General features: G+C 34.9%; 1 protein-coding gene across 6 annotated transcripts in view; it reads left to right on the top strand.

Annotated features, from left to right (window-relative positions):
* Positions 1-26,031, top strand: part of LOC132359785 (coiled-coil domain-containing protein 170-like) — a 52,024-nt gene that overhangs the window by 8,336 nt on the left and 17,657 nt on the right. For 5 of the 6 annotated variants that reach the window (XM_059914408.1, XM_059914405.1, XM_059914407.1 and 2 more), the window contains 2 exons: positions 3,411-3,539; positions 19,178-19,434. In XM_059914408.1, the coding sequence (XP_059770391.1) occupies positions 3,411-3,539; positions 19,178-19,434 (386 nt within the window). Of the gene's footprint in view, positions 1-3,410; positions 4,955-19,177; positions 19,435-26,031 lie in introns of those variants that run through there. The other variant, XR_009500936.1, reaches the window with a different exon arrangement.

Raw genomic sequence — 26,031 nt, 5'->3', positions numbered from 1 at the left:
TTTCTACCTTGCTATTTGCACTCAATCTTATGTTTTTGAGAGTAGTTCTTTTTGATTCACATAAATTTAGTCTGGGCATGTTAACTGCTGCATAGAATTCCATTACAAATTAGAGTAATATATCAGTTTTTATACATTTTAGTTTTTTCTTATATAAACAAGCTGCAGGGAGTATTCTTGTACAGCATGTCTCCTTGTTCATATCTTCTAAACTATGAAATAAGAAAAGTTTTCAAGCTGTATTTGAAAGAACTTGACTACAAAAATAAATTGCTGATTGAATATTTCTTACTTTTATAAATTAAAAACCTAATTGAACATAGTATTATTTTTTTCTTTTTATTATTGGTGTTTGAAATCTTAGTGATATTGTGGTGTACTAAAAATAAGACATTTAGCACATTTTAATCAATTTGCCCTTTTGTTTTAGATCTCAGGTACACTGTCAGGTTAATCATGCTTAGTTCATGGTACAGTATCATCTTTCTGTGCAAGGCCCCTCTCACTTTATTTTTTCTCCATCTCCATTTCTATCTCATCTCAGTCTAATATGTTTGACGTATGTCTTTGGATATATATGCATCTTAAAAGATATGTAGTTTTGTTTTGTGAATGGATTTTTTAAAACATAGAATAAAAAAATAGAATAAAAGAATATAGAAAAAATAGAATAAAAAAATAGAAAAGAACTATAAAATATATACACACAGATTAGGTAATAAAACAAATACCTATGAACCCATCACCTAGTTTCATAAAACACTGCCAGTACCTTAGAATCTTCCTGTGTGCCCCTTACTAACTGAATCCCTTTACTCCCACCTAAACTTAAAAATAGTGGATATTTGAGTTTTGTGTCTATCATTCCCTTGCTTCTCTTCCTAGTCTTATCACTCATATATGTATCCCTAATAAATATTAATTTTATCTGTTTTAAAAGTTTACTTAATGGAATTATACTGCTTTTGTGTTTTTGTTACTTCTTTTACTTCATGAGATTTGTGTTGATCTATGTACAATTATTCAATAATTATTCTATTGTACAAATATACCATAAGTTACTTATCCATTAAACTCTTATTTGACATGTGGGTTGTTTTCAGTTTTTTGCTTTTTTGAAAACATTGATAATCTTTGCTTTTAACTGGAAAGTTTAGTCCATTTGCATTTATTGATATTACTAATTATTTGGGTATATTTCTATCATCATATGTATAATCTATTTGTCCCATTATTTTTGTTTCCTCTTCCCTCCTTCTATCATACCAAAAACTGATTGTTTTTGTTTTGTTGTGTTGCATTTATTTCTTTTTTCTCATTCCATTTTTTCCTTTTCTACTAGTTTATAAGTTATATGCTGTATGACTATTGTTTAACTAGTTATATTAGCTGTTTTAACATATATACTTAGCAAAGTTAACTGAAATCTGTATGGTTACTCTTGAGAAATATGAATATTTTATAGTGCTTTAAACTGTTTTTCTCCTCTCAGTGTATATGCTTTTTTTGTCCTGCATTGGTTCTATTCCTTATTTTCAATCCCATAAATCACACTTTTTAAATTAATTAACACTTATGTAAATATACCCACATGATATTTACTGTTTGTTCTTTTTTTTACTAGTCTTTCTTGTATCTCAGACTTTGTGAGTTCATTTTCTTTCTATGTGAAATGCATCCTTTAGAATACTCTTAAGTGAGGACCTATTGGTGGTAAATTCAATTTTTGTTTGTCTAAAATATCTTTATTTAACTCTTAATCTTAAAACATAATTTAATTAAGTATAAAATTCTGGTTGACAGTTACCTTATATCCTTGATTTGAAGAAATACTACTATTTTATCCACTATTTTGAAATTCAGAAGTATGTTTTCAGCTAACCTATCCATATATGAATTAGCATCAACTTTAAGCTGCAGCCCAGTTGCAGAGATGTGAAAATTTGTGCATCTTAGACTCAGTAAAAGATGATATATTTTTCTTAGTACATTACAAATATCATTTTGCTGTTTCTCAGCCTCTGTTACTATTGAGAAGTCACTCACCAGTCTAACTGCTATTTCTTTGTAATTATCTGTCCTTTCTATTATCCGCTTTTTAGATCTTTCCTTGATGTTCTGCAGTTTCATTTTGAGTGTGGAGGTAAAGAAATTCTTTTTAGTCACTTTCCTTGGGATTTGCTAGGCCACTTAGATTGGTATCTTTCAACAATTCTGTAAAATTATCAAAACATTATTTCTTCAAATAGTGTCTCTTCCCCATTCTCTAGAATGTAGCCTTCTTGGACTCCAAATAGACATATGATAGGCCTTCTCATTTCAATCTCTCTGCCTTTAAACTCTCTTTCACCATTTATTTTTTCCTATATGCTTGATAATTTCCTTCATATTTGAGCTCGCTCATTCCTCAGCTATGTCTAAGTTGCTTTTTAATGTGTCCATTCAGTTTTCAAATTAAAACTATTACACTTTTTATTTCTAAGAGTCTTATTTGGTTGTTTTTCCAGCATGTTTTCCAATATGTTAATTCTTTGTGGTCTCTTGTGACTTAATCACATTTTCAAAAGTTCTCTATTTTTTTAAACATTTAAACATAGTTATTTTGTATTCTCCTGTGCAGGCCTATGTTCCTAGTATCTTGGTAAGCGTAAAATTCTAAAACCTGCTAACTTTAGAAAAATGTATTTTGTTCCTTTAATACATTAAGCACCATGTGATATATTTATACCTTTTAGAGATTTAGATTAACACATTTTTCTTGGCTTCATTTGAATCATATAAACTTTGTTCTTAACCAGTTATGCTAATTAAAATTTAGAACATCATACACTCTTTTGACAATAGGAGGAGATATTGCAATACAGGTAAATCTCCCTAATTTTTACCCTCAGTAAGCTGTGAAAGAAACACAAAATTGATGTTGATTTACTGAAATCAGATTTTTTAAAAAAGTCAATTTTTGTAATGATAGAAGCTTAGGAATTGATTTATAATCAAAAATAAAACAAATACTGGTAAATTTTTCATCAGTGACCTTATAATAGTTCAAGTTTCTGTAGAGGTTTTACTAGATATGAATTAAAATTTCCCCAGACATTTTATATGTGTTTTCTTGATTCCTACACTCCCAGAAATTATGTTTATTAGATGTGCTGCATTTACTTATCGCTGGTGTTGTAAATTGTCAGGTAAGAATTTTTAGAAAAATGTAAAGTAGCCTTTTAGGTTAACATGTTACTTGCTACTTTCTTGAGACCTATTTTATTTGTTAGGATAGCACCTCAAAATGAATATTTTAAAGTTGTATTTTATTTAGAGTTACTTACTTGAGTTTGTGTGGGCTAAAACATTGCGGTTTTTGATTTATAGGTTACATGTTTAATTAATTAATTTGAAATTTCTTTTTGTAGGCTTGTTTTGATCCACCTCTTGAAGTGGTTCCCACCAGGAACCCAATCACGTGCAACAAAAGGGCAGCTGACCCAGTCCATCCTGACCTTGCTGGTTTGTTGGTGAAATACAAGAATCTTTTAGCTGAGGTATATGGATTACCTGAAAATAAAACACCATGGGAAATTATATCCTCTGTAGGGAGAGAAACATTGTGATAAAAGACTCAAAGTAATATCTGAACTCAGTTTTGCTGTTTTCTCAATACTGAAGCCTCTTATCGCCGAGGAGCACTAATGTAGACCCAAATCTGTCTTTTGCCAGAGAAGTCCCTTTGAAGATGGTATAATACGTAGTGCCGCTTTTGAGTTACTGCTGAATGCTGTAGTATTAGAACATTGCTTAGGAACTGCCATGCTCAAAATGTATATAATAATAATAGTTACATGTATTAAGCATTTTTCAGTGGAAAGGGTGAGTTCCCACTTTCCAATATAGTACCAAATGGCAAATACCCACTGCTTTTATTAAATACTTAATGAAACATCTGAGTAATATCAACAGATGAAAAAGAAACCACATTTGTAGGAAATGCCTTGACTTTTCCCTTGACACCCTGTGATGAACTAGAGAGTGCCTATAGGAATTCTTTAGTTGAACTCAAGTACCCTAAAATATTTGTTGCAAGAGATAGGTAACCAAGTTTGGAATCCCAAAGGCCAGTGTCATTATTAAAGGTAACATGATGTGGCTGCTTATGTCTGTATTGCCTCTATGGTTACCTTTAAGTAAAATGTTCTAAATGCTTTTATTGGGACATTGACCAGCCTTTTGAATAAGTAGCTATCTATGGTGTCTCTATTGGTTTGCTTGGGCTGCCATAAAAAAGTGCCACGGACTGGGTGGCTTAAATAACAGAAATTTATTTTTTCACAGTTCTGGAGGCTAGAAGTCCAACATAAGGTGTCAGCAGGACTAGTTTCTTCTTTTTAATATTTTCCCCAGCTTTATTGCCATATAACTGACATAACATTGTGTAAATTTAAGATGTACAACGTGGTGATTTGATATACACACGTATTGTAAAATATTACCACAATAAGGTTGGTTAATACGTCCATCACCTCACATAATTACTTTTTTTTTTTTTTTTCATTATGAGACAGTTGGTTTCTTCTGAGGCCTATCTCCTTGGCTTGTAGATGGCCATCTGTTCTCTGTGACTTCGCTTGGTCACTGTGTCCAGATTTCTTCCTCTCATTAAGAACATCAGTCATGTTGAATTAGGGTTCACCCTAAAGATCTCATTTTAACATAGTTACTTCTTTAAACACCCTATCCTCAAATACAGTCACATTCTGGGGTACTAGGGGTTAGGACTTCAACATATGAATTTTGAGGGGACACACTCAGCCCATAAGAGTGGCTTTATTCCTTGAGACCTCTTTTCTGCTCAGGACCTCATTGAAGTTCTTTTCTGCTATCTTATCAATAGCCTGACTCCAGGTTTCATGTAGATAGATAGATAGATAGATAGATAGATAGATAGATAATTTCTTTCAATTTTTTATGCTAACATTTTCCCTCTTTTAGCATAGAGAGGTGAATAGAAATTAAATTTAAACATAATTTACATAGATACAATAAATCTTATGACACTTTGGAGATATTTCTTAATTTGTTTTTTCTTTCAGGAAAAAAATGTGATGCAAATCCCTGAAAATTGTAGGAATTTTACTATGGGTAGCATTGTTGTTCTTCTCCACAGAATAACTTACTACTAATACTTCTGAAGTTTGGGATTTTTGATAATTTGGATTTGGATTCAATTAGGATTTATGTCTATGCCTAATTCATAAAAAACCTTTTAAACCAAATTGTCAAAAAAGACAGGTTTTAAACCTTGTTTAAAGAAAATATGTAAGCTATTTTCAAGAATTTCCAAGTACTTTTTAAAAGCAATTTTCTACATGTACATAAAGCATTTGGTACCTATAGATATTTTTCATCTATTTGTCAAAACAGATATCTAAAAGGCTCTACAAGGTCTCATTTTTTTTTTTTTTTTTTTTTTATTAATTAATTTATTTATTTATTTATGGCTGTGTTGGGTCTTCGTTTCTGTGCGAGGGCTTTCTCTAGTTGTGGCAAGTGGGGGCCACTCTTCATCACGGTGCGCGGGCCTCTCACTATCACGGCCTCTCCTGTTGCGGAGCACAGGCTCCAGACGCGCAAGCTCAGTAATTGTGGCTCACGGGCCCAGTTGCTCCGTGGCATGTGGGATCTTCCCAGACCAGGGCTCGAACCCGTGTCCTCTGCATTGGCAGGCAGATTCTCAACCACTGCGCCACCAGGGAAGCCCCAAGGTCTCATTTTGACTTGATTTTAGATACTATATACATTAAAAAGTATTCCATAGCTCATATTGGCATTTTCTGAATTTAATAAAAATTAGTGACAGTTTAACTGTGTCAAACTTATTTAAAAAAAAAAAAAGTCTAGTGATTTCAGTAGAGTACCTTCAGCATGAGTCATCTTTCCCTTTTCCAATAACCTATTATTTAATCCTACAGGAACACAATTGTCTTGATGAGACAGTTTTTCTCTTCACTGCATACATGTAAATCTTTTGTTATAATTAACTTTATCTCTTTGTGGGACATACAAAAATAATTATCATGTGTTTCTGTCCAATAATGGAGAAACAGGTGAAAGAGAGCTATATTTAAGAAAAGCCAGGTATAGAAGGGATAAATATTAAAGTATTCAGTTGGTGATTGTGTTGTCTAGTTTAGGCAATATGATATTGAGCTAAAACTCTTGCATAGTGCTAGGTGGGCTGCTGTAGTAATAAAAGTTAAACAGGGAATTCCCTGGTGGTCCAGTGGTTAGGACTTGGCACGTCCACTGAAGGGGGCCCGGGTTTGATCCCTGGCTGGGGAACTAAGATCCCACAAGCCATGCGGCACGGGCAAGAAAAAATTAAAAAAAAAAAAAGTTAAACAACTTGTAAAAAAAATTACTGATAATATGTATAATAAGGGCTAGTGTCTTAAATTTAAGATAAATTTAATGTGTTTTGCCAGTATTTTTAATTTGATTTTCATGGAAACTTTTATTTGTGAGGGCAACATGACAGTGTTTTTTGCAGATAAGATGTTTTCTTCCCTTAGTGTAGTAAAAAGGCAAATAGTAGAAAGCTGGTAGATGCATCCAGCTCTGGAAGGACGAATGGAGGCAATATAAATTTTGCAGCTAAAAAAAAATATATGAGAACCAGTTATTAATTTTAATTGAAATTTTTATTGAGGTAATTGTAGATTCATTTCCAGTTTTAAGAAATAATACAGAGAGATCCACTGTAAATTTTGCAAAGTTTCTCCCAAATTTTGCAAAACTGTGGTATAATGTAACAGCCTAAATATTGACATTGATACAATACAATCCACCAATATTATTCAGGTTCCCCCAGTTTTACTTGTACTCATTTGTGTGTTTGTGTGTATCAAGTTCTAAGCAGTCAATCAAAATACTGAACAATTAGTTTTAACAGAACAAAGACCCTTCCCATTGCCATTTGATATCCACACCCACTTCCTTCCCATCCCCAACTCCTGGCAACCACTAATCTCTTCTCCATTTCTAAAATGTTGTCATTTCAAAAATGTTATATACTGAAAAAAAAAAAAGTTATATACTCAAAAAGCTAAACATAGAGTTATCATATGACCCAACAATCCCACTCCTGGGTAAATAGACAAGAGAATTAGAAATATATTCACATAAAAACTTGTAAATGAATGTTCACTGTAGCATTTTTCATAAAGCCAAAAAGTGGACACAACCCAAATATCCATCAGCTGATGAGTAGATATGCAATATGTGGTATATCCATATAGTAGAATATTATTTAGCCATAAAAAGGAATGAAGTCCTGATTCATGCTCCAACATGGATGAACCTTGAAAACATTATGCTAAATGAAAAGAAGCCAGTCACAAGAGGCAACATATTGTACGATTCCATTTATATAAAATGTAAAGAATAGGCAAACCCATAGAAACAGAGAACAGATTAGTGGTTGCCAGGAGCTAGGAGGAGGGGGGAATGGGGAGTGACTACTAACAGGTATGGGGTTTCTTTAGGGGATAATGAAAATGTTCTGGAATTAGATCATGGTGATGGTTGCACAACTGCGAATATACTAAAAACTGAATTGTACACTTTAAAGGGTGAATTTTATGGTATGTGGATTATATCTCAATTTAAAAAGTAAAAAATTGTTCAATATGGCTGCCCAAGTCTATGAATATACTAAAAACCACTCAACTGTATACTTTAAATGGATGAATCCATGAATTATATCCTAATAAAGCTGTTTTTAAAATGTTATACAAAAGAATCATGCATATGTTACCATTTGAGATTGGCATTTTCATTCAGCATAATTTCCTGGAGATTTGTTCAAACTGTTGTATCAATAGTTTGGTCCTTTTTATTGCTGAGATTGTGGTATGTATGTACCACAGTTTGTTTAACCATTCACTTGTTGACTTGTTGGTTTTTTAGCTATCACAAATAAAATTGCTATGAACATGCATGTACAGGTTTTTGTGTGGACATAATTTTTCATTTCTCTGGGATAAGTGCCCCAAAATACAATAGCTGGGTCATATGGTATTTGCATATTTAGTTTTAAAAGCAACTGCCAAACTATTTTCCAGAGTAGCTGGACCACTTTATCTTCCTACCAGCAACGTATGAGTGATCTGGTTTCTCTGCATCCTCACCAGCATTTGGTGTTGTCATTATTTTGTATTTTAGATATTTTAATATATGTGTAGTGGTATCAAATTGTTGCTTTAATTTGCATATCCTTAATGGCTGGTGATGTTGAACCTATTTTTTTAAACTATTTATTTATTTATTTATTTATTTATTTAGGCTGTGCTGGGTCTTAGCTGCGACATGTGGGATCTTTTTTCTTAGTTGCATCATGAGGACTTCTTAGTTGCGGCATGCATGTGGGATCTAGTTCCCTGACCAGGGATCGAAACCAGGCCCCTTGCATTGGGAGCACAGAGTCTTACCCACTGGACCACCAGGGAAGTCCCTGAACCTATTTTTATGTGCTTATTTGCCATCTACATATCCTTTCCGGTAAAGTTTCTGTTCAAGTCTTTTGCCCATTTTTTAATCAGATTGTTTTCTGAGAGTTTAGAGTCCTTTATATATTCTAGACATAAGTCCTTTGTTGACAATTTTTATCAACAAGCTGTATCTGAATTTGGGGGTTACCTAAATTTAGCTAAGTTCTGAATATATTTCTGGTTCATTATGTCCAAATCCAACATCAAACTCTTCAAAAATTTGGATTCTTTAATATAAAAGATAACAGGCATACCTCTTTTATTGTGTTTCACTTTATTGCACTTCGCTGATATTGTGTTTTTCACAAACTGAAGGTCTGTGGCAGCCCTGCTTTGAGAAAGTCTATGGGCACTATTTTTCCAACAGCATCTGCTCACTTCATGCCTCTGTGTCACATTTTGGTAGCTTTCGCAATATTTCAGACTTTTTCATTATTACATTTGTTGTGGTGATCAGTGATCTTTGATGTTACTAATGTAATTGTTTTGGGGACCACAAACTGTCCCCATATAAGATAGCGAGCTTAATTGATAAATGTTGTGAGTTCTGACTACTTCACCTACTGCCATTCCCCATCTCTCTCCCTCTCCTCAGGCCTCCCTATTCCCTGAGACACAACAATATTAAAATTACGCCAATTTATAACTCGACAATGACCTCTAAGTATTAAAGTGGAAGAATGAGTTGCACATCTCTTGCTTTAAATCAAAAGCTAGGAATGATTAAGCTTAGTGAGGAAGGCGTATCAAAACCTGAGATAGGCTGAAAGCTAGGCCTTTTGCCCCAAACTGTTAGCCAAGTTGTGAAAGCAAAGGAAAAGTTCTTGCAAGAAATTAAAAGTGCTTCTCCAGTGAACACACGAGTGATAAGAAAGTGAAACAACCTTATTGCTGATATGGAGAAAAGTTCTTGTGATCTGGATAGAGATCAAACCAGCCACAGCATTCCCTTAAGCCAAAGCCTAATCCAGAGCAAAGCCCTAACTCTCTTCAATTCTAGGAAGGCTGAGAGAGGTGAGGAAGCTGCAGAAAAAAGTTTGAGGCTAGCAGAGGTTGGGTCATGAGGTTTGAGGAAAAAGCTGTTTCCATAACATAAAAGGTGAAGCAGCAAATGCTGATCTAGAAGCTGCAGCAAGTTATCCAGAAGAACTAGCTAAGATCAAGATGAAGGTGGCCACACTAACCAACAAATTTTCAATGCAGCCTCCTATTGGAAGAAGATGCCATCTAGGACTTTCATAGCTAGAAAGAAGTCAATGCCTGGCTTCAGAGCTTCTAAGGACAGGCTGACTCTCTTGTTAGAAACTAATGCAGCTGGTGACTTTCAGCTGAAGCCAGTGATCATTTGCCATTCCCCAAATCCTAGAGCCCTTGAGAATTATGCTAAATCTATTTTGCCTGTGCTCTGTAAATTGAACAACAAAGCCTGGATGACAGCCCATTTGTTTACAACATGGTTTACTGAGTATTTTAAACTTGCTGTTGAGGCCTACTGCTCAGAAAAAAAGATTTCTTTCAAAATATTACTGCTCTTGGTCACCCAAGAGCTCTGATGGAGATATACAATGAGGTTAATGTTATTTTCATGCCTGCTAATACAGCATCCATTCTGCAGCCCATGGATCAGGTAGTAATTTCAACATTTTTTTAAAAGATTTTATTTATTTATTTATTTATTTATTTATTTATTTATTTTGGCTGCTCCGGGTCTTAGTTGCAACACACAGAATCTTTTAGTTGCAGCATGCAGACTTCTTAGTTGCATCATGTGGACTCTTGGTTGCGGCATGCATGCGGGATCTAGTTCCCCGACCAGGGATAGAACCCGGGTCCCCCACGTTGGGAGTGCGGAGTCTTACCTACTGGACCACCAGGGAAGTCCCTAATTTCGACTTTCAAGTCTTATTATTTATGAAATACATTTCGTAAGGCTATTGTTGCCATAGTGATTCCTCTGATGCATCTGGGCAAAGGAAATTGAAAAACTTCTGGAAAGGATTCATCATTCTAGATGCCATTAAGAACATTTGTAATTCATGGAAAGAGTTCAAAATATCAACATTAACAGAAACTTGTAAGAAGTTGATTCTAACCCTCTTGGATGGCTTTGAGGTGTTCAAGACTTCAGTGGAGGAAGTCCCTGCAGATGTGGTGGAAATAGCAAGAGAACTAGAATTAGAAGTGGAGCTTGAAGATGTGACTGAATTGCTGCTATCTCATGATGAAACTTGAACAGATGAGGAGTTGCTTCTTATGGATGAGCAAATAAAGTGGTTTCTTGAGATGGAATCTACTCCTGGTGAAGATGCTGTGAAGATTGTTGAAAGGACAGCAAAGGATTTAGAATATTACATAAACTTAGTTGATAAAGCAGGGACAGGGTTTGAGAGGATTTACTCCAGTTTTTAAAAAGATTTCTGTGGGTAAAACTCTTTCAAAAAGTATTACATGTTGAGAGAAATTGTTTGTGAAAGGAAGAGTCAATTGATGCGGCAGACTTCATTGTTGTCTTATTTTAGGAAATTGCCTCAGCCATCCTAACCTTCAGCAACCACCACCTGCTTAAGTCAGCAGCCATCAGCATGGAGGCAATTTCAATTGCCTCCATCAGCAAAAAGATTATGACTCACTGAAGGCTCAGATGATGGTTAGCATTTTTTAGCAATGAAGTATTTTTAAATTATGGTACGTACATTGCTTTTTTAGACACAATGCTATTGCACATTTTATAGTATAGTGTAAACATAACTTTTATATGCACTGGGAAACCAAAAAATTCATGTGGTTCGCTTTATTGTGATATTTGCTTTATTGCAGTGGTCTGCAGTATCTCTGAAGTATGCCTGTAATGCAAGAGTGGTGGGGTTTTTTTTGTTTTTTTTTGTTTTTTTTGGGTTTTTTTGTAATTCATAAAGTCATGACTTTTTAATCACAATAAAATATTGCTCGATGCCAGTTTTTCGTTATATAAGCTGTAATTTTTTTGGACTTTCCTAAATATTCCACTACATGTGTCAGACTTTTTTTTTAAATTTTTATTGGAGTATAGTTGATTTACAATGTTGTGTTAGTTTCAGGTGTACAGCAAAGTGAATCAGTTATACATATACACATATCCATTCTTTTTTAGATTCTTTTCCCACATAGGTCATTACGGAGTATTGAGTAGAGTTCCCTGCACTATACAGCAGGGCCTTATTAGTTATCTATTTTATATATAGCAGTGTGTATATGTCAATCCCAGTTTCCCAATTTATTCCTCTCCCCCTTACCCCCTGGTAACTGTAAATTTGTTTTCTACATCTGTAACTTGATTTCTGTTTTGTAGATAACTTCATTTGTACCTTTTTTTAAGATTTGACATATATGCGTTATCATATGATATTTGTCTTTCTCATGAAGGAGTGTTTTTAAATCTTAGAGTTTGCAAATCACTGTTTATCTGGAGGAAGTAAAAACTAGAACTGTCAAGTCCTCTGGAAGACTAATTGACAAAGTTTGGTCATTAAAAGGAAAATTAAACTAGATCTAGAATCAATGTTCTGTGAGTCTGAGACTCATGCTACCTTAAGTACTTTTCAAGAAACCTGTTACCTAACATTATCTTAAAAATACCCCAACAATAAGATAACTAAAAATAAGATCTTAAAACATAGTTCTTATATCCTAGTACAGGGAAATGGGATAACTGCATTACACAACTCCAGGGGACATTCATTATTTACATGGTATCGCTGAACCACTGCAGTTCAGAGAACCCCCTGACTTACTGGTTAAAATAATGAAGATAATGCTGACAGACTTGAGCAATTATTGTGATTACCAGAAACTGGGATAATTTGATAGGAATCAAGTTTCAGCTCAGCATTTGTTGAGGTTCTACCATGTGAAAATTACTAAAATAAGGCACTTGGGAGGTGAGGATATAAAAATAAATTAACCATGATTCTCATCCACAAAAAAATTAGAAGGTGGGGAGATAGGCATATACAATGAAAGGAAATACCAAGTAAACTGAGCATAGGCTTCTTGGAGGTAGGGGCAGTTAAGGTGAAACTTGAAGGGCACAGAGGTTGAAGATAGGGGTGTAGGAGGACTTCTCTGGTGGTCCAGTGGTTGAGACTCTGCGCTTCCACTTCAGGGGGCGTAGGTTCGATCCCCGGTTGGGGAACTAGGATCCCACATGCTGTGCGACATGGCCAAAAAAAAGTAAAATAAATAACTGAAGATAGGGGTGTAGAACTGTAAAAGTAGGTTGGAGTCAATGAAGTAGCCAGAATAACATGCTGTAATGAGTTTGAAGTTGATGGGGAATCATCACAGTGTTCTTTTTTTTTTTTTAATTAATTAATTATTTTATTTTATTTTATTTTGGCTGCACTGGGTCTTCGTTCTTGCACGCAGGCTTTTCTCTAGTTGCAGCGAGCAGGGGCCACTCTTCGTTGTGGTGCGCGGGCTTATTGCTGTGGCTTCTCTTGTTGCAGAGCACGGGCTCCAGGCGCGCAGGCTGCAGCAGTTGTGGCACGCGGGTTCAGTAGTTGTGGTGCATGGGCCTAGTTGCTCTGCAGCATGTGGGATCCTCCAGGGCCAGGGATCGAACCCATGTCCCCTGAAGGCGGATTCTTAACCACTGCGCCCCCAGTGAAGTCCCCAACACAGGGTTTTGAGGAGAAGTGATATTATACGATCTGAAACAGCTAAGGGCAGAATAGATATTCTTTGCTTGTGTTCTTGGAACATTCTGTTCATACCACTGTTATTGCACCTGTTATGGTATATTCTAGTTGTTTCCAAATTGGTCTCCCTAGTGAGCTGGGAAATTTTTGAGAGTTCTTAATCTTCTCAGGATCCCCAGAGCCTAGCACATGCCTGGAACATAGAAGACACTAAAGTCTTGTTTGTTGAATAAAGAATGGCTCAGAGGGTTGCTAGATTGGAGGTGGGAAGACCAAGTACGATGTCTTACAACAAACAGTGCATGAGATGGACGATGAAGCCCTGAAACAAGACAAAGACAAATGGGAAGAAAGGGGTAGATATGAAAGACATATTAGAAGTACAATGAACAGACTAAATGACTTGAGGGGGAGAGTTAAAAACAAAAGCGTGAGTAAAAAATGACTCTGATCTAATTAACATGTTTTAAAATGAATTAATTTACATATAAATGAATTTTTAACTTTTTTTTTTTTCCCACACTGCACTGTTTGCGGGATCTCAGTTCCCTGACCAGGGATTGAACCCGGCCACAGCAGTGAAAGCTCAGAATCCTAACCACTAGGCCACCAGGGGGCTCCCACTTTCCATTTTTTAAACATCTGATCTTGCTATTAAGAGATATTTTCTAAATAGATCTTTCATAGAATATTTAACCCATTATTTTAAGTAAATTAATTTATGATTAAATAAATAGGTCTTAAGACAGGATCTGATTTGTAATACATAGACTCAGAGGTGAAGCAAATGACATATTTTGATAATAAATAGAAACTGACAAATGAATGAAGAGTGGAAGTGCTCAAGAAATGCCATAAAAGAATAGTTCCTTTACACAAGGAGTAAAAGTTTCACTTGTGTGAAAAGTAAGAAGGGGGTAAAAAATCTGATCCTAGAGTTTAGTACAAGGTAAAAATATTTAAAACATTTCGTTATCAACCAGTGACGCTGAGTTCTCTTAACTAGTGACTTCACTTTTTTTCTCTAGGGAGAATTTGCTAAATTTATTTCACTAATGATTCTATTCTATTCTAAGAAGTTTTAGTTTAATAACGCTATAATTTTTTAAGGACTCCTGTCCTCACTACTTTATACTGCAAAACCAATTTCTCTTTAGAATTTTGCCAGAATATCCTAAAAACCCAACTTTAGACTATAAGCCATTTCCATTTCCTCTATGGTAGGAAGGTTGTATTTATTCTAGGAGGATTGCTCAAGGATCAAAACTATAGAACAGCTTTTAATATGCATATTTTGGGGGAAATGGAACAATATTTTATAAAGAAGATTGGTCATGTGCTGGAAATGGCATTAAAAAGCAATCTAAATGATGAAGTCAGTGCAACCCTGGAGGCTCTGGTGCTGACCATGAAGAGTTTATTGAATTCTGAAGATTCTTCTTCACGCTGAGAAGCTTTATCTGGCTTCTAAACTGTAAAATTCATTTTAAAAAATTTACCTCTTTTATGGTCACTTAAAGGAAAACAAAACACGACATAGGATTTGTCACATCCAGTTTTGTATCGTTCTTTGATACCAGCACTAATGGAAAGAAAATCAGAGAGGGAGATAAAAAGGAGACAGATGGTTTCATGAAAGCCAAGGATCAGTCATGGAGTCACTGCAGAAAACAGAAACCACTCTGACTTTTCCCCAAAAAATTATTTAATACAGAGAATTACATGTATACAAAATGATTGGAAAGTCTTTGTGTGGGAGCTGGGGCCAGCGTTGGATGAATGTGTGCAAAGACACACCACTGTAGATGAGATCCGAAGGTCCAGAAGTTGCTCCTACTGCCATTGAGCATTTCTTGCACAGCCACAGCTGCCTCTCAACTTCCACAAAACTGGTAAATAGGTAATGAAATGTTTTTTCTGTCCCACTCCTTGAACTTGCTTACCAGCAGAAATAGCAGTAGGAAGATGGTCTTTTCTCCTTTAATTTAAACTTAATGAGAATGCATCTCTCTTTGGTGCAGCTCAGTTTACATAAAGCGTGGCTCTCAAAGTGTAGTTCTCCAGATCAGCAACATTAACATCACCTGGAAACTTGGTAAAAATACAAATTCTTAGTCCCAGGCCAAACTAGAAACTCTGGGGGTAGGTCTAGCAATCTGTTTTTAAAGAAGACTTCCAGGTCACTCTGAAGCATGCTAAAGTTTGAGAACCATTGGCCTAGAGAATCCCAGCCTCCAAAAACGAGTCTGGAAAATAACAGTTTTATTTCTACTTCTATGGAACAAGAAGACATCAGGAACGGGAATGGATACCAAGTGCCAGTGACTGTACCCAGCAAAAGAGCATGGCCAATGGTGTCAAAAGCTTCAGTGACATGTGGAATATGATGTCAACTGAAAAGAAGTGTTGAATCTGACACAAGAGAAGAGTTTCCATGGTGAGCCATAAGGGATGAGAGATGGAATGATATAAAAATTGATTTATAGTAGATAAAGAATGAGCACAGATGGTTCTTACCGTCAGTGTGGCTGGGCAATGACGAGGAGAAATGGGTTTTAGCTTGAGCTCAAATCTTTCACTTCATCTTCACGACCTTGTTTGAGCACCACCCTGCTCCATTTCAGATACTTTAGTTGCTTCTGCAGCTAATTAGCAAAGTTTGTGGAGTGCTTTTTTGGATGACTTAATTTCAAGTTCCAAGGGAGCACAAACTGCAATTTACTGTACATCTGCAATTTAGCATATGCTTATAATTTAGTGTATAGTTATATTCTAATATGTGCCAGACACTATGTTAGGCCCTTGATATATGTTATTTTTAGTTCTTACAACCAGAATGTAAGGCGGGTAAGAAAATTTCACTTATTTGTCTTGGCCACAGTCTGTCTTGTTCCTCCAGATTTTGAGGTCTTTCCACTCTTCCATATTTTCTTTCTCTATAAAATTACTGGCTTCACAGTCGTGTGTTTTTTAAATAGCAGTATGATTAGAAAATACATAAAGGTATGTTTTGAGAACATATAAGGTTTATTTCATTGTTTGAATTCCACAGAATGTTTTAGACACCGACTTATACACATACTGGATTAAAAATTTAGTTTTAAATGCTTGATCTTCGTACCTCCTTTGCTGCTGGGAATTATAGCATTTCTAATTAATGTAATTTTATTCAGTAACAAAGTATTCCTGAACTTTTTTCTGGTTATAAAGCATATGCTGTTTTGCAAAGTCAAATGAAAGCATTTCCTCTAAAATCAGGAAGAAGACAAGGGTGCCCACTCTTGCCACTATTATTCAACATAGTTTTGGAAGTCCTAGCCATGGCAATCAAAGAGAAAGAAATAAAAGGAATCCAAACTGGCAAAGAAGAAGTAAAACTGAAACTGTTTACAGATGACATGATACTATACATAGAAAATCCTGAAGATGCCACCAGAAAACTACTAGAGCTAAACAATGAATTTAGTAAGGTTGCAGCATACAAAACTAATACACAGAAATCTCTTGCATTCCTATACACTAACAAAGAAAGATCAGAAGGAGAAATTAAGGAAACAATCCCATTTACCATTGCAACAAAAGGAATAAAATACCTAGGAATAAGCCTAAGGAGGCAGAAGACCTGTTTGCAGAAAACTATGAGACACTGATGAAAGAAATCAAAGATGACACAAACAGATAGAGAGATATGTCATGCTCTTGGATTGGAAGAATCAATATTGTGAAAATGTTAAAAAAAAAAAAGTCTACAAATAAATGCTGGAGAGGGTGTGGAGAAAAGGGAACCCTCCTACATTGTTGGTGGGAATATAAATTGGTGCAGCCACTATGAAAAACAGTATAGAGGTTCCTCAAAAAACTAAAAATAGAGTTGCCCATATGATCTAGCAATCCCACTCCTGGGCATATATCTGGACAAAACTATAATTCAAAAAGATACATGCACCCTTATGTTCATAGCAGCACTATTCACAATAGCCAAGACATGGAGACAACCTAAATGTCCATCGACAGATTAATAGATAAAGAAGATGTGGTACGTATATACAATGGACTACTTCTCAGCCATAAAAAAACAATGAAATAATGCCATTTGCAGCAACATGGATGGACCTAGAGATCATCACACTAAGTGAAGTAAGTCAGAAAGACAAATACCATATGATATCACTTATACGTGGAATCTAAAATACGGCGTGGGATGAATTGGGAGATTGGGATTGACATATATACACTATTGATACTATGTATAAAATAGATAACTAATGAGGACCTACTGTACAGCACAGGGAACTCTACTCAATGCTCTGTGGTGACCTAAATGGGAAGGAAATCCAAAAAAAGAGGGGATATATGTATACATATAGCTGATTCACTTTGCTATACAGCAGAAATTAACACAACATTGTAAATCAACTATACTCCAATAAAAAATTTTTTTAAAATAACAATAAAAAGAAGAAATTTGGCTTTACTTTCTTACTAGTTCATCAGGTTTACACACAGCCTATTAAGAAATTTGAACAAATTAGATTAAATTAAAAGTTAATTGACCCTTGAATGTCAGCAGTGCCTCAATTTTCTTCATCTAGTGAACTTTTTTCACTTATCAGATAGAAGAGCAGAGATTTTTTTACATGCTACCCAGAGGTAAATAACTTACCTCACAGCAGCTGCACCCCTTGCTTCTCCAATCCTTTTTGGACTCTTCCCCCAGTGGCAGCCATTGGTGGCTCTTTTATGTCATGTGATGTCTCATATCATTCTTGGTTCTCTTTATAGCTTTATGATCTCTTCTTTCCTTTAGCTGCCTTAAAATATATATATAATCAATTTAAGCCTGGCTGTTTCTCTTGACTCTTCCCTCTACCCATTTCTCTGATCAGCACAAATAAGGCCAGGAACCAAGTGGTATAAACATAGGCTGCTCTTTAGAAGAGAGGCCTGTGACCACATTCCCTTTTACAACCCATCATAAAACAAAACATCCACGGCCAAAGCATCAAGTATTTCTTTTCTGCTAGAAATTATAAAATTCATTATTAGTCTAATTTACTTTTATAACAAGATTTAAACAAAGTTAATGTTGATGAGAATAAAATCACTTATACCAAACCCTATGTGTCAATTTGACATGATTTTTAAAATGTATTTAACATTGGAATCTACTGTTAGGAGATTCAGAAGTCTTCATTTAATTGTATAATAATGTATAATTTAAATACTCATAATAATCCCACTACTGGGCATATACCCTGAGAAAACCATAATTCAAAAAGAGTCATGTACCAAAATGTTCATTGCAGCTCTATTTACAATAGTCAGGACATGGAAGCAACCTAAGTGTCCATCAACAGATGAATGGATAAAGAAGATGTGGCACATATATACAATGGAATATTACTCAGTCATAAAAAGAAACGAAATTGAGTTATTTGTAGTGAGGTGGACCTAGAATCTGTCATACAGAGTGAAGAAAGTCAGAAAGAGAAAAACAAATACCGTATGCTAACACATACATATGGAATCTAAAAAAAAAAAAAAGGTCATGAAGAACCTAGGGGCAAGACGGGAATAAAGACGCAGACCTACTAGAGAATGGACTTGAGGCTACGGGGAGGGGGAAGGGTAAGCTGGGACAAAGTGAGAGAGTGGCATGGACATATATACACTACCAGACGTAAAATAGATAGCTAGTGGGAAGCAACCGCATAGCACAGGGAGATCAGCTCGGTGCTTTGTGACCACCTAGAGGGGTGGGATAGGGAGGGTGGGAGGGACGGAGATGCAAGAGGGAAGAGATATGGGGACATATGTATATGTATAACTGATTCACTTTGTTATAAAGCAGAAACTAACACACACACACACACACAAATACTCATAATGATTTAAAATCATGAAGTTTCTAAAACCAAATTTATAAATGATTTTTAAATAACACTTTCCCTTTCTCATTAGCTAAGAAATCTTCGAAACAAACTTTTCATAAAAGAAACGTCATTGCAAGAGATGAAGAATGAGCTAGAAAGTTACAAAGAAAATAATGTACAACAGTCATTCCAGATAATGTCCCTGAAAGATGATATCAAGGACCTAGAAGAACTTATTGCTTCTCTAACCAGAATTAAATCTTTGAAAAACACCAATATTCAGAGTCTTGAAAGAGGCAACTGGGATCTAACTAGAAGAATTATAGAACTAGAAAACCTTCTAAGGTAGGGAATTTTCTGGTTTGTTTTCAAAAATGTCATTTGTCATAAGCTTGCAAATAGTATATGAACCTCATATCCTGATTGATCACAGAATTTCAATCTAATGGAATTTTACATACAGACTCAAAATTATATTTTAAAAAAATATTTTTTACTGAGATATAATTTTCATTTCATTAAAATTCACCCTTTTGCAATATACAATTCAGTAGTTTTTAGTATATTCACAAGGTTGTGCAAGCATCACCACTCTCTAATTTCAGAATGTTTCCATCAACGCCTAAAGAAACCCTATGTCTGTTAGGAGTTACTCCCCATTCCACTCTCTCCAGTCTCTGGCCATCTACTTTCTTTCTCTGTGGACTTGCCTTTTCTGGACATTTCATATGAATGAAATGATACATACAATATATGGCCTCTGTGTCTGACTTCTTTCATTTAGCCCAATGATTTCAAGATTCATCACCGTTGAGCATGAATCAGTACTTCATTTTTTATGGCTGAATAATATTCCATCATAAGGATACACCACATTTTATTTATCCATTCGTCAGTTGATGAACATTGGGTTGTTTCCTTTGCAGGGGACTTTATGAATAAGCTGCTATGAACATTCTTATATGAGCTTTTATATGACTGTATGTTTTATTTCTCTTAGGTATATGCCTTAGGAGTAGAATTGCTGGGTCGTAAAGTAACTCTATGTTTAACTTTTTGAGGTTACTTCTGAGCAACTTCCAGGCTGGTTTCCAAAATCTTTTAATTTTGATGAAGTTTATCTTTTTTTTTTTTTTTTTTTGTCATTTGTGTCTTTGGTGTTATATCAAAGAAACCATTGCCTAATCCAGTATCACAAAGATTTACATGTATGTTTTCTTTTAATAGTTATTGTTTTAGTACCTAAATTTTTGTCTTTGATCCATTTTGACTGATTTTTTAAAAATTTTATTTTATTGAAGTATAGTTGATTTACAATGTTGTGTTAATTTTTTTGTACAGCAAATTAAGTTATACATATACATATATTCTTTTTTATTTAATTTTCTATTATGGTTTATCACAGGATATTGAATCTAGTTCCCTGTGCTATACAGTAGGGCCTTGTTTATTCATTCTATATATAATTGTTTGCATCTGCTAATCAAAAACTCCCAGTCTATTCCTCCCCCACACTCCCTTCCCCTTGGCAACCACAAGTCTTTTCTCTATGTCTGTGAATCTGTTTCTGTTTTGTAGATAAGTTCATTTGTACCCTTTTTTTAGATTCTACATATAAGTGATATCATATGGTATTTGACTTTCTCTTTCTGACTTACTTCACTTAGTATGATAATCTCTAGGTCCATCCATGTTGTTACAAATGGCATTATTTCATTCTTTTTTATAGTTTTGTCCAGATATATGCCCAGGAGTGGGATTGCTAGATCATATGGGCAACTCTATTTTTAGTTTTTTGAGGAACCTCTATACTGTTTTTCATAGTGGCTGCACCAATTTACATTCCCACCAACAATGTAGGAGGGTTCCCTTTTCTCCACACCCTCTCCAGCATTTGTTATTTGTAGACTTTTTTTTAAACTTTTTATTGGAAACAAATACACATGTAATAGTTTTTCATATCTTAAGTGTAAATCCTAATGAATTGTGGACTTTTTAATGATGGCCATTCTGAGCCGTGTGAGATGATACCTCATTGTAGTTTTGATTTGCATTTCTCTAATAATTAGTGATGTTGAGCATATTTTCATGTGCTTTTTGGCCATCTATATGTCTTCTTTGGAGAGATGTCTATTTAGGTCTTCTGCCCATTTTTCAATTGGATTGTTTGTTTTTTTGTTGTTGAGTTGTGTGAGCTGTTTGTATATTTTGGAAATTAAGCCCTTGTCGGTTGCATCATTTACAAATATTTTCTCCCATTCTGTAGGTTGTCTTTTCATTTTGTTTATGGTTTCCTTTGCTGTACAAAAGCTTGTAAGTTTGATCAGGTCCCATTTGTTTATTTTTGCTGTTATTCTTATTGCCGTGGGAGACTGTCCTAAGAAAACATTGGTACGATTTATGCATTTTGACTAATTTTTCTATGGGTGTGAGTTAGGGGTCCCAATTCATTCTTTTTTTAAAAAAATTTTATTGGAGTATAGTTGATTTATAATGTTGTGTTAGTTTCTGCTGTACAGCAAAGTGAATCAGTTATACATATACACATATACACACTTTTTTAGATTCTTTTCCCATATAGGTCATTACAGAGTATTGAGTAGAGTTCCCTGTGCTATACAGTAAGTCCTTATTAGTTATCTATTTTATATAAAGTAGTCAAATTCATTCTTTTTCATATGAAGATCCACTTGTTGTCCCAGCACCACATGTTGAAAGGATTATTCTTTCTCCCATTGAGTTGTCTTGACAATTTTGCAAAAAAAATCAATTGACCATAAATGTATTCATTTAATTCTGGACTCTCAATTCTATTCCACTGGTCTATATGTCTATTCTCATACCAGTACCACACTGTCCTAATTACTGTAGCTTTGTAGTAAGTTTTGAAATGTGAGTCCTCAAACTTTTTCTTTTTTTTTTTTTCAAGACTGTTTTGGCTACTCTGGGTCCCTTACTTTTCTATATGAATTTTAAGATTGGCTTGTTGGTTTCTGTAAAAAAGGGAGCTGGGATTTTGATAGGGATTGTGTTGAATCTGTAGATCAATTTGGGGAATACTGTCATATTAAGCCTTCAATCCATGAATATGGGGCATCTTTCCATTTATTTAGGTCTTTAACTTCTTTCAAAAATATTTTGCAGTTTTTAGTGAATGTCTTACATTTCTTTTGTTACATTTATTTCTTTATTTCTAAGTATTTTATTCTTATTTATGCATTGGAAAGAGAACTGTTTCCTTAATTTTGTTTTTGGATTGTTCATTTTCAGAGAATAGAAATACAGTGGATTTTTCTATATCAATCTTGTGTCCTGCTAACCTTGCTGAACTTGTTTATTAGCTCCTATAGGTTTTTCTGTGTGTGTGTGTTTGTGTGTGTATTCCTTAAGATTTTCTCTATACAAGACCATGTTATCGACAAGAGATTTACTTCTTCCTTTCTATTTATTTATTTATTGAAGTATAGTTGATTTACAATGTTGTATTAGTTTCAGGTGTACAGCAAAGTGATATATAGATATAGATATAGGTATATATATATATATATATATATATATATATATTCTTTTTCATATTCTTTTCCCGTATAGGTTATTACAAAATATTACTATAGTTCCCTGTACTATACGGTAGGTCCTTGTTGTTTATTTTATATACAGAAGTGGGCATCAGTTAATCCCAAACTCATAATTAATCCCCCCTCCTCCACCCTTTGGTAACCATAAGTTTGTCTTCTATGGCTGTGAGTTTTTAAAATAAGTTCATTTGTATCATTTTTTTTAAGATTCCACATATAAGTGATATCATATGGTATTTGTCTTTCTCTTTCTGACTTACTTCACTTGGCATGATAATCTCTGTGTCCATCCATGTTGCTGCAAATGGCATTATTTCATTCTTTTTTATGGCTGAGTAATATTTCACTGTATATATATACCACATCTTCTTTATCCATTCATCTGTCGATGGACGTTTAGGTTGTCCATGTCCTGGCTATTGTAAATAGTGCTGCTATGAACATTGGGGGGCGTGTATCTCTTCCAATTAGAGTTTTCATCTTTTCCAGATATATGCCCCGGAGTGGGATTGCTGGATCATATGGTAACTTTATTTTCAGTTTCTTAAAGAGCCTCCATACTGTTCTCCATAGTGGCTGCACCAATTTACGTTCCCACAGTGTAGGAGGGTTCCTTTTTCTCCACACCCTCTCCAGCATTTATAATTTGTAGACTTTTTGATGATGGCCATTCTAACCTGTGAGAGGTGATACCTCACTGTAGTTTTGGTTTGCATTTCTCTAATAATTAGAGATATTGAGCATCTTTTCATGTGCCTATTGGCCATCTGTATGTCTTCTTTGGAGAAATGTCTATTTAGGTCTTCTGCCCATTTTTTTATTGGGTTTTTTGTTTTTTTGATATTGAGCTATATGAGCTGTTTGTATATTTTGGAAATTAAACCCTTGTCGGTCACATCATTTGCAAATACTTTTTCCCAGTCTGTAGGTTGTCTTTTCGTTTTGTTTATGGTTTCCTTTGCTGTGCAAAAGCTTTTAAGTTTAATTAGGTACCATTTGCTTATTTTTGCTTTTATTTCCATCACTGTAGGAGACCCATCCAAAAAATTATTGCTGCGATTTAATGACAAAGGGTGTTCTGCCTATGTTTTCCTGTAGGAATTTTATGGTATCTGGTGTTACATCTAGGTCTTCAATCCATTTTGAGTTTATTTTTATATATGGTATTAGAGGATGTTTTAATTTCATTCTTTTACCTGTAGCTGTCCAGTTTTCCCAGCACCACTTGTTGAAGAGACTGTCTTTTCTCCATTGTATATTCTTTCCTCCTTTGTAGTAGATTAATAGACCATAAGTGCATGGGTTTGTTTCTGGGCTTGCTATCCTATTCCATTGGTCTACATATCTGTTTTTGTGCCAGTACCATACTGTTTGGATTACTGTACCTTTGTAGTATAGTCTGAAGTCAGGGCACATGTTTCCTCCAGCTCCTTTCTTCTTTCTCAAGATCGTTTTGGCTATTCTGGGTCTTTTGTGTTTACATACAAATTTTAAAATTATTTGTTCTAGTTCTGTGAATAATGCCATTGGTAATTTGATAGAGATTGCATTGAATCTGTAGACTGCCTTGGTTAGTACGCTCATGTTAAATAATATTAATTCTTTTGATCCAAGAACATGGGATATCTTTCCATCTGTTGTGTTGTCCTCAATTTCTTTCATTGGTGTCTCATAATTTTTGGTAGGTTTATTTCTAGGCACTTTTTTCTTTTTGATGTGGTGGTAATGGGATTGTTTCCTTAATTTCTCTTTCTGATAGTTTATTTAGTGTATAGAAATGCAACAGATTTCTTTATTTTAATTTTTATCTTACATCTTTACCAAATTCATTGACGAGCTCTAGTAGTTTTCTGGTGGTGTTTTTAGGATTTTGTATGTATAGTATCATGTCATCTGCAAACAGCAACAGTTTTGTTTCTTCCTTTGAATTTGGATTCCTTTTATTTCTTTATCTTCTCTGATTTCTGTGCCTAGGACTTCCAAACCTATGTTGAATAAAAGTGGCAAGAGTGGGCATACTTATCTTGTTCCTGATCTTAGAAGGAATGCTTTCAGCTTTTCACCATTGAGTATGATGTTGTGTGTAGCTGTGGGTTTGTCATATACAGCCTTTATTATGTTGAGGTATTACTTCTTCCTTTCTAATCTGGATGCTTTTAAGTTATTTTTCTTGTCTATTGCCTTGACTCAAACTTCCAGTGCATTATTGAAAGAAAGTCATGAGAAACAGACATCCTTCTTTTGTTCTTGATCTTAGGTGGTGGTCGGGGGGGGGTTCAGTCTTTTACCATTAAGTATGATGTTAGCTATGGGTTTTTTGTAGATGCCCTTTATCAGGTTGAGGAAATTCCCTTCTACGTTTGTTGAGTGTTTTTATCATTAAAATGTGTTGGATTTTGTCAAATGATTTTTCTGCATTTATTGGGATGATTGTGTGGTTTTGTCCTTTATACAATGTGTTATTCTTAGACCCGTGGTTACTTAATTGGTTTACAGACAGAGGAGATATTTGATCATGTGGCCTTAGTTGATAGGAGGGGAAACAAAGTCATTAATTTTCCCTCTTATAATATGAATAATATTTAAGTAAGTCATACAATATGAAAAGCTATTGTATTCAGATGTGAATGTGTATTCAGATGTGAATGTGTATTCAGATGTGAAGCTGTTTCTATTCTACATTAGTTAGTATATATTGCCTCAATGAATAGGTTGAAGTTTCTTCCGGGTCTTGCATTTCCAAAATCTCTTTTGAAAAGAAAATATATAGGATCTTAAAACTAAGTGATAAAACAAACCTTTACTCAGGCTGAGAAATTATTAAAATTAAAGGCTAGCAAGAGGGAGAGTAGGATTTCCTTTTTTTCTGGTTGTGCAGTGTATGAAAAAAGAAGACTGACAAAGTTCAAATGAAGAACTGTTTAAAAGAAATTCATCATTCCAATAATTATCTTCTCAGTGATAAGCTACCACCTGAAGTTGGTCTATAGTTTAACTCCTAACAGCTGACCAAGCATTGCAGACTCTTCAGCACAATTTTTTTAAAATAAATTTTAATTAATTAATTAATTAATTAATTAATTTTTGTCTGTGTTGGGTCTTCATTACTGCACAGGGGCCCTCTCTAGTTGCGGTGAGCGGGGGCCACTCTTTGTTGTGGTGTGCGGGCTTCTCACTGCGGTGGCCTCTCCTGCTGCAGAGCACGGGCTCTAGGCGTTCAGGCTCCAGTAGTTGCAGCGTGTGGGCTCAAGAGCGCAGGCTCAGTAGCTGTGGCACATGAGTTTAGCTGCTCCGTGGCATGTGGGGTCTTCCCGGACCGGGGCTCGAACCCGTGTCCCCTGTGTTGGCAGGCGAACCCTTAACC

This window comes from Balaenoptera ricei, chromosome 2, assembly GCF_028023285.1.
Source record: "Balaenoptera ricei isolate mBalRic1 chromosome 2, mBalRic1.hap2, whole genome shotgun sequence".
NCBI lineage: Eukaryota > Metazoa > Chordata > Mammalia > Artiodactyla > Balaenopteridae > Balaenoptera > Balaenoptera ricei.
The sequence above is the reverse complement of the archived record's forward strand: the minus strand, read 5'-3'. Positions and strand labels throughout refer to the sequence as shown.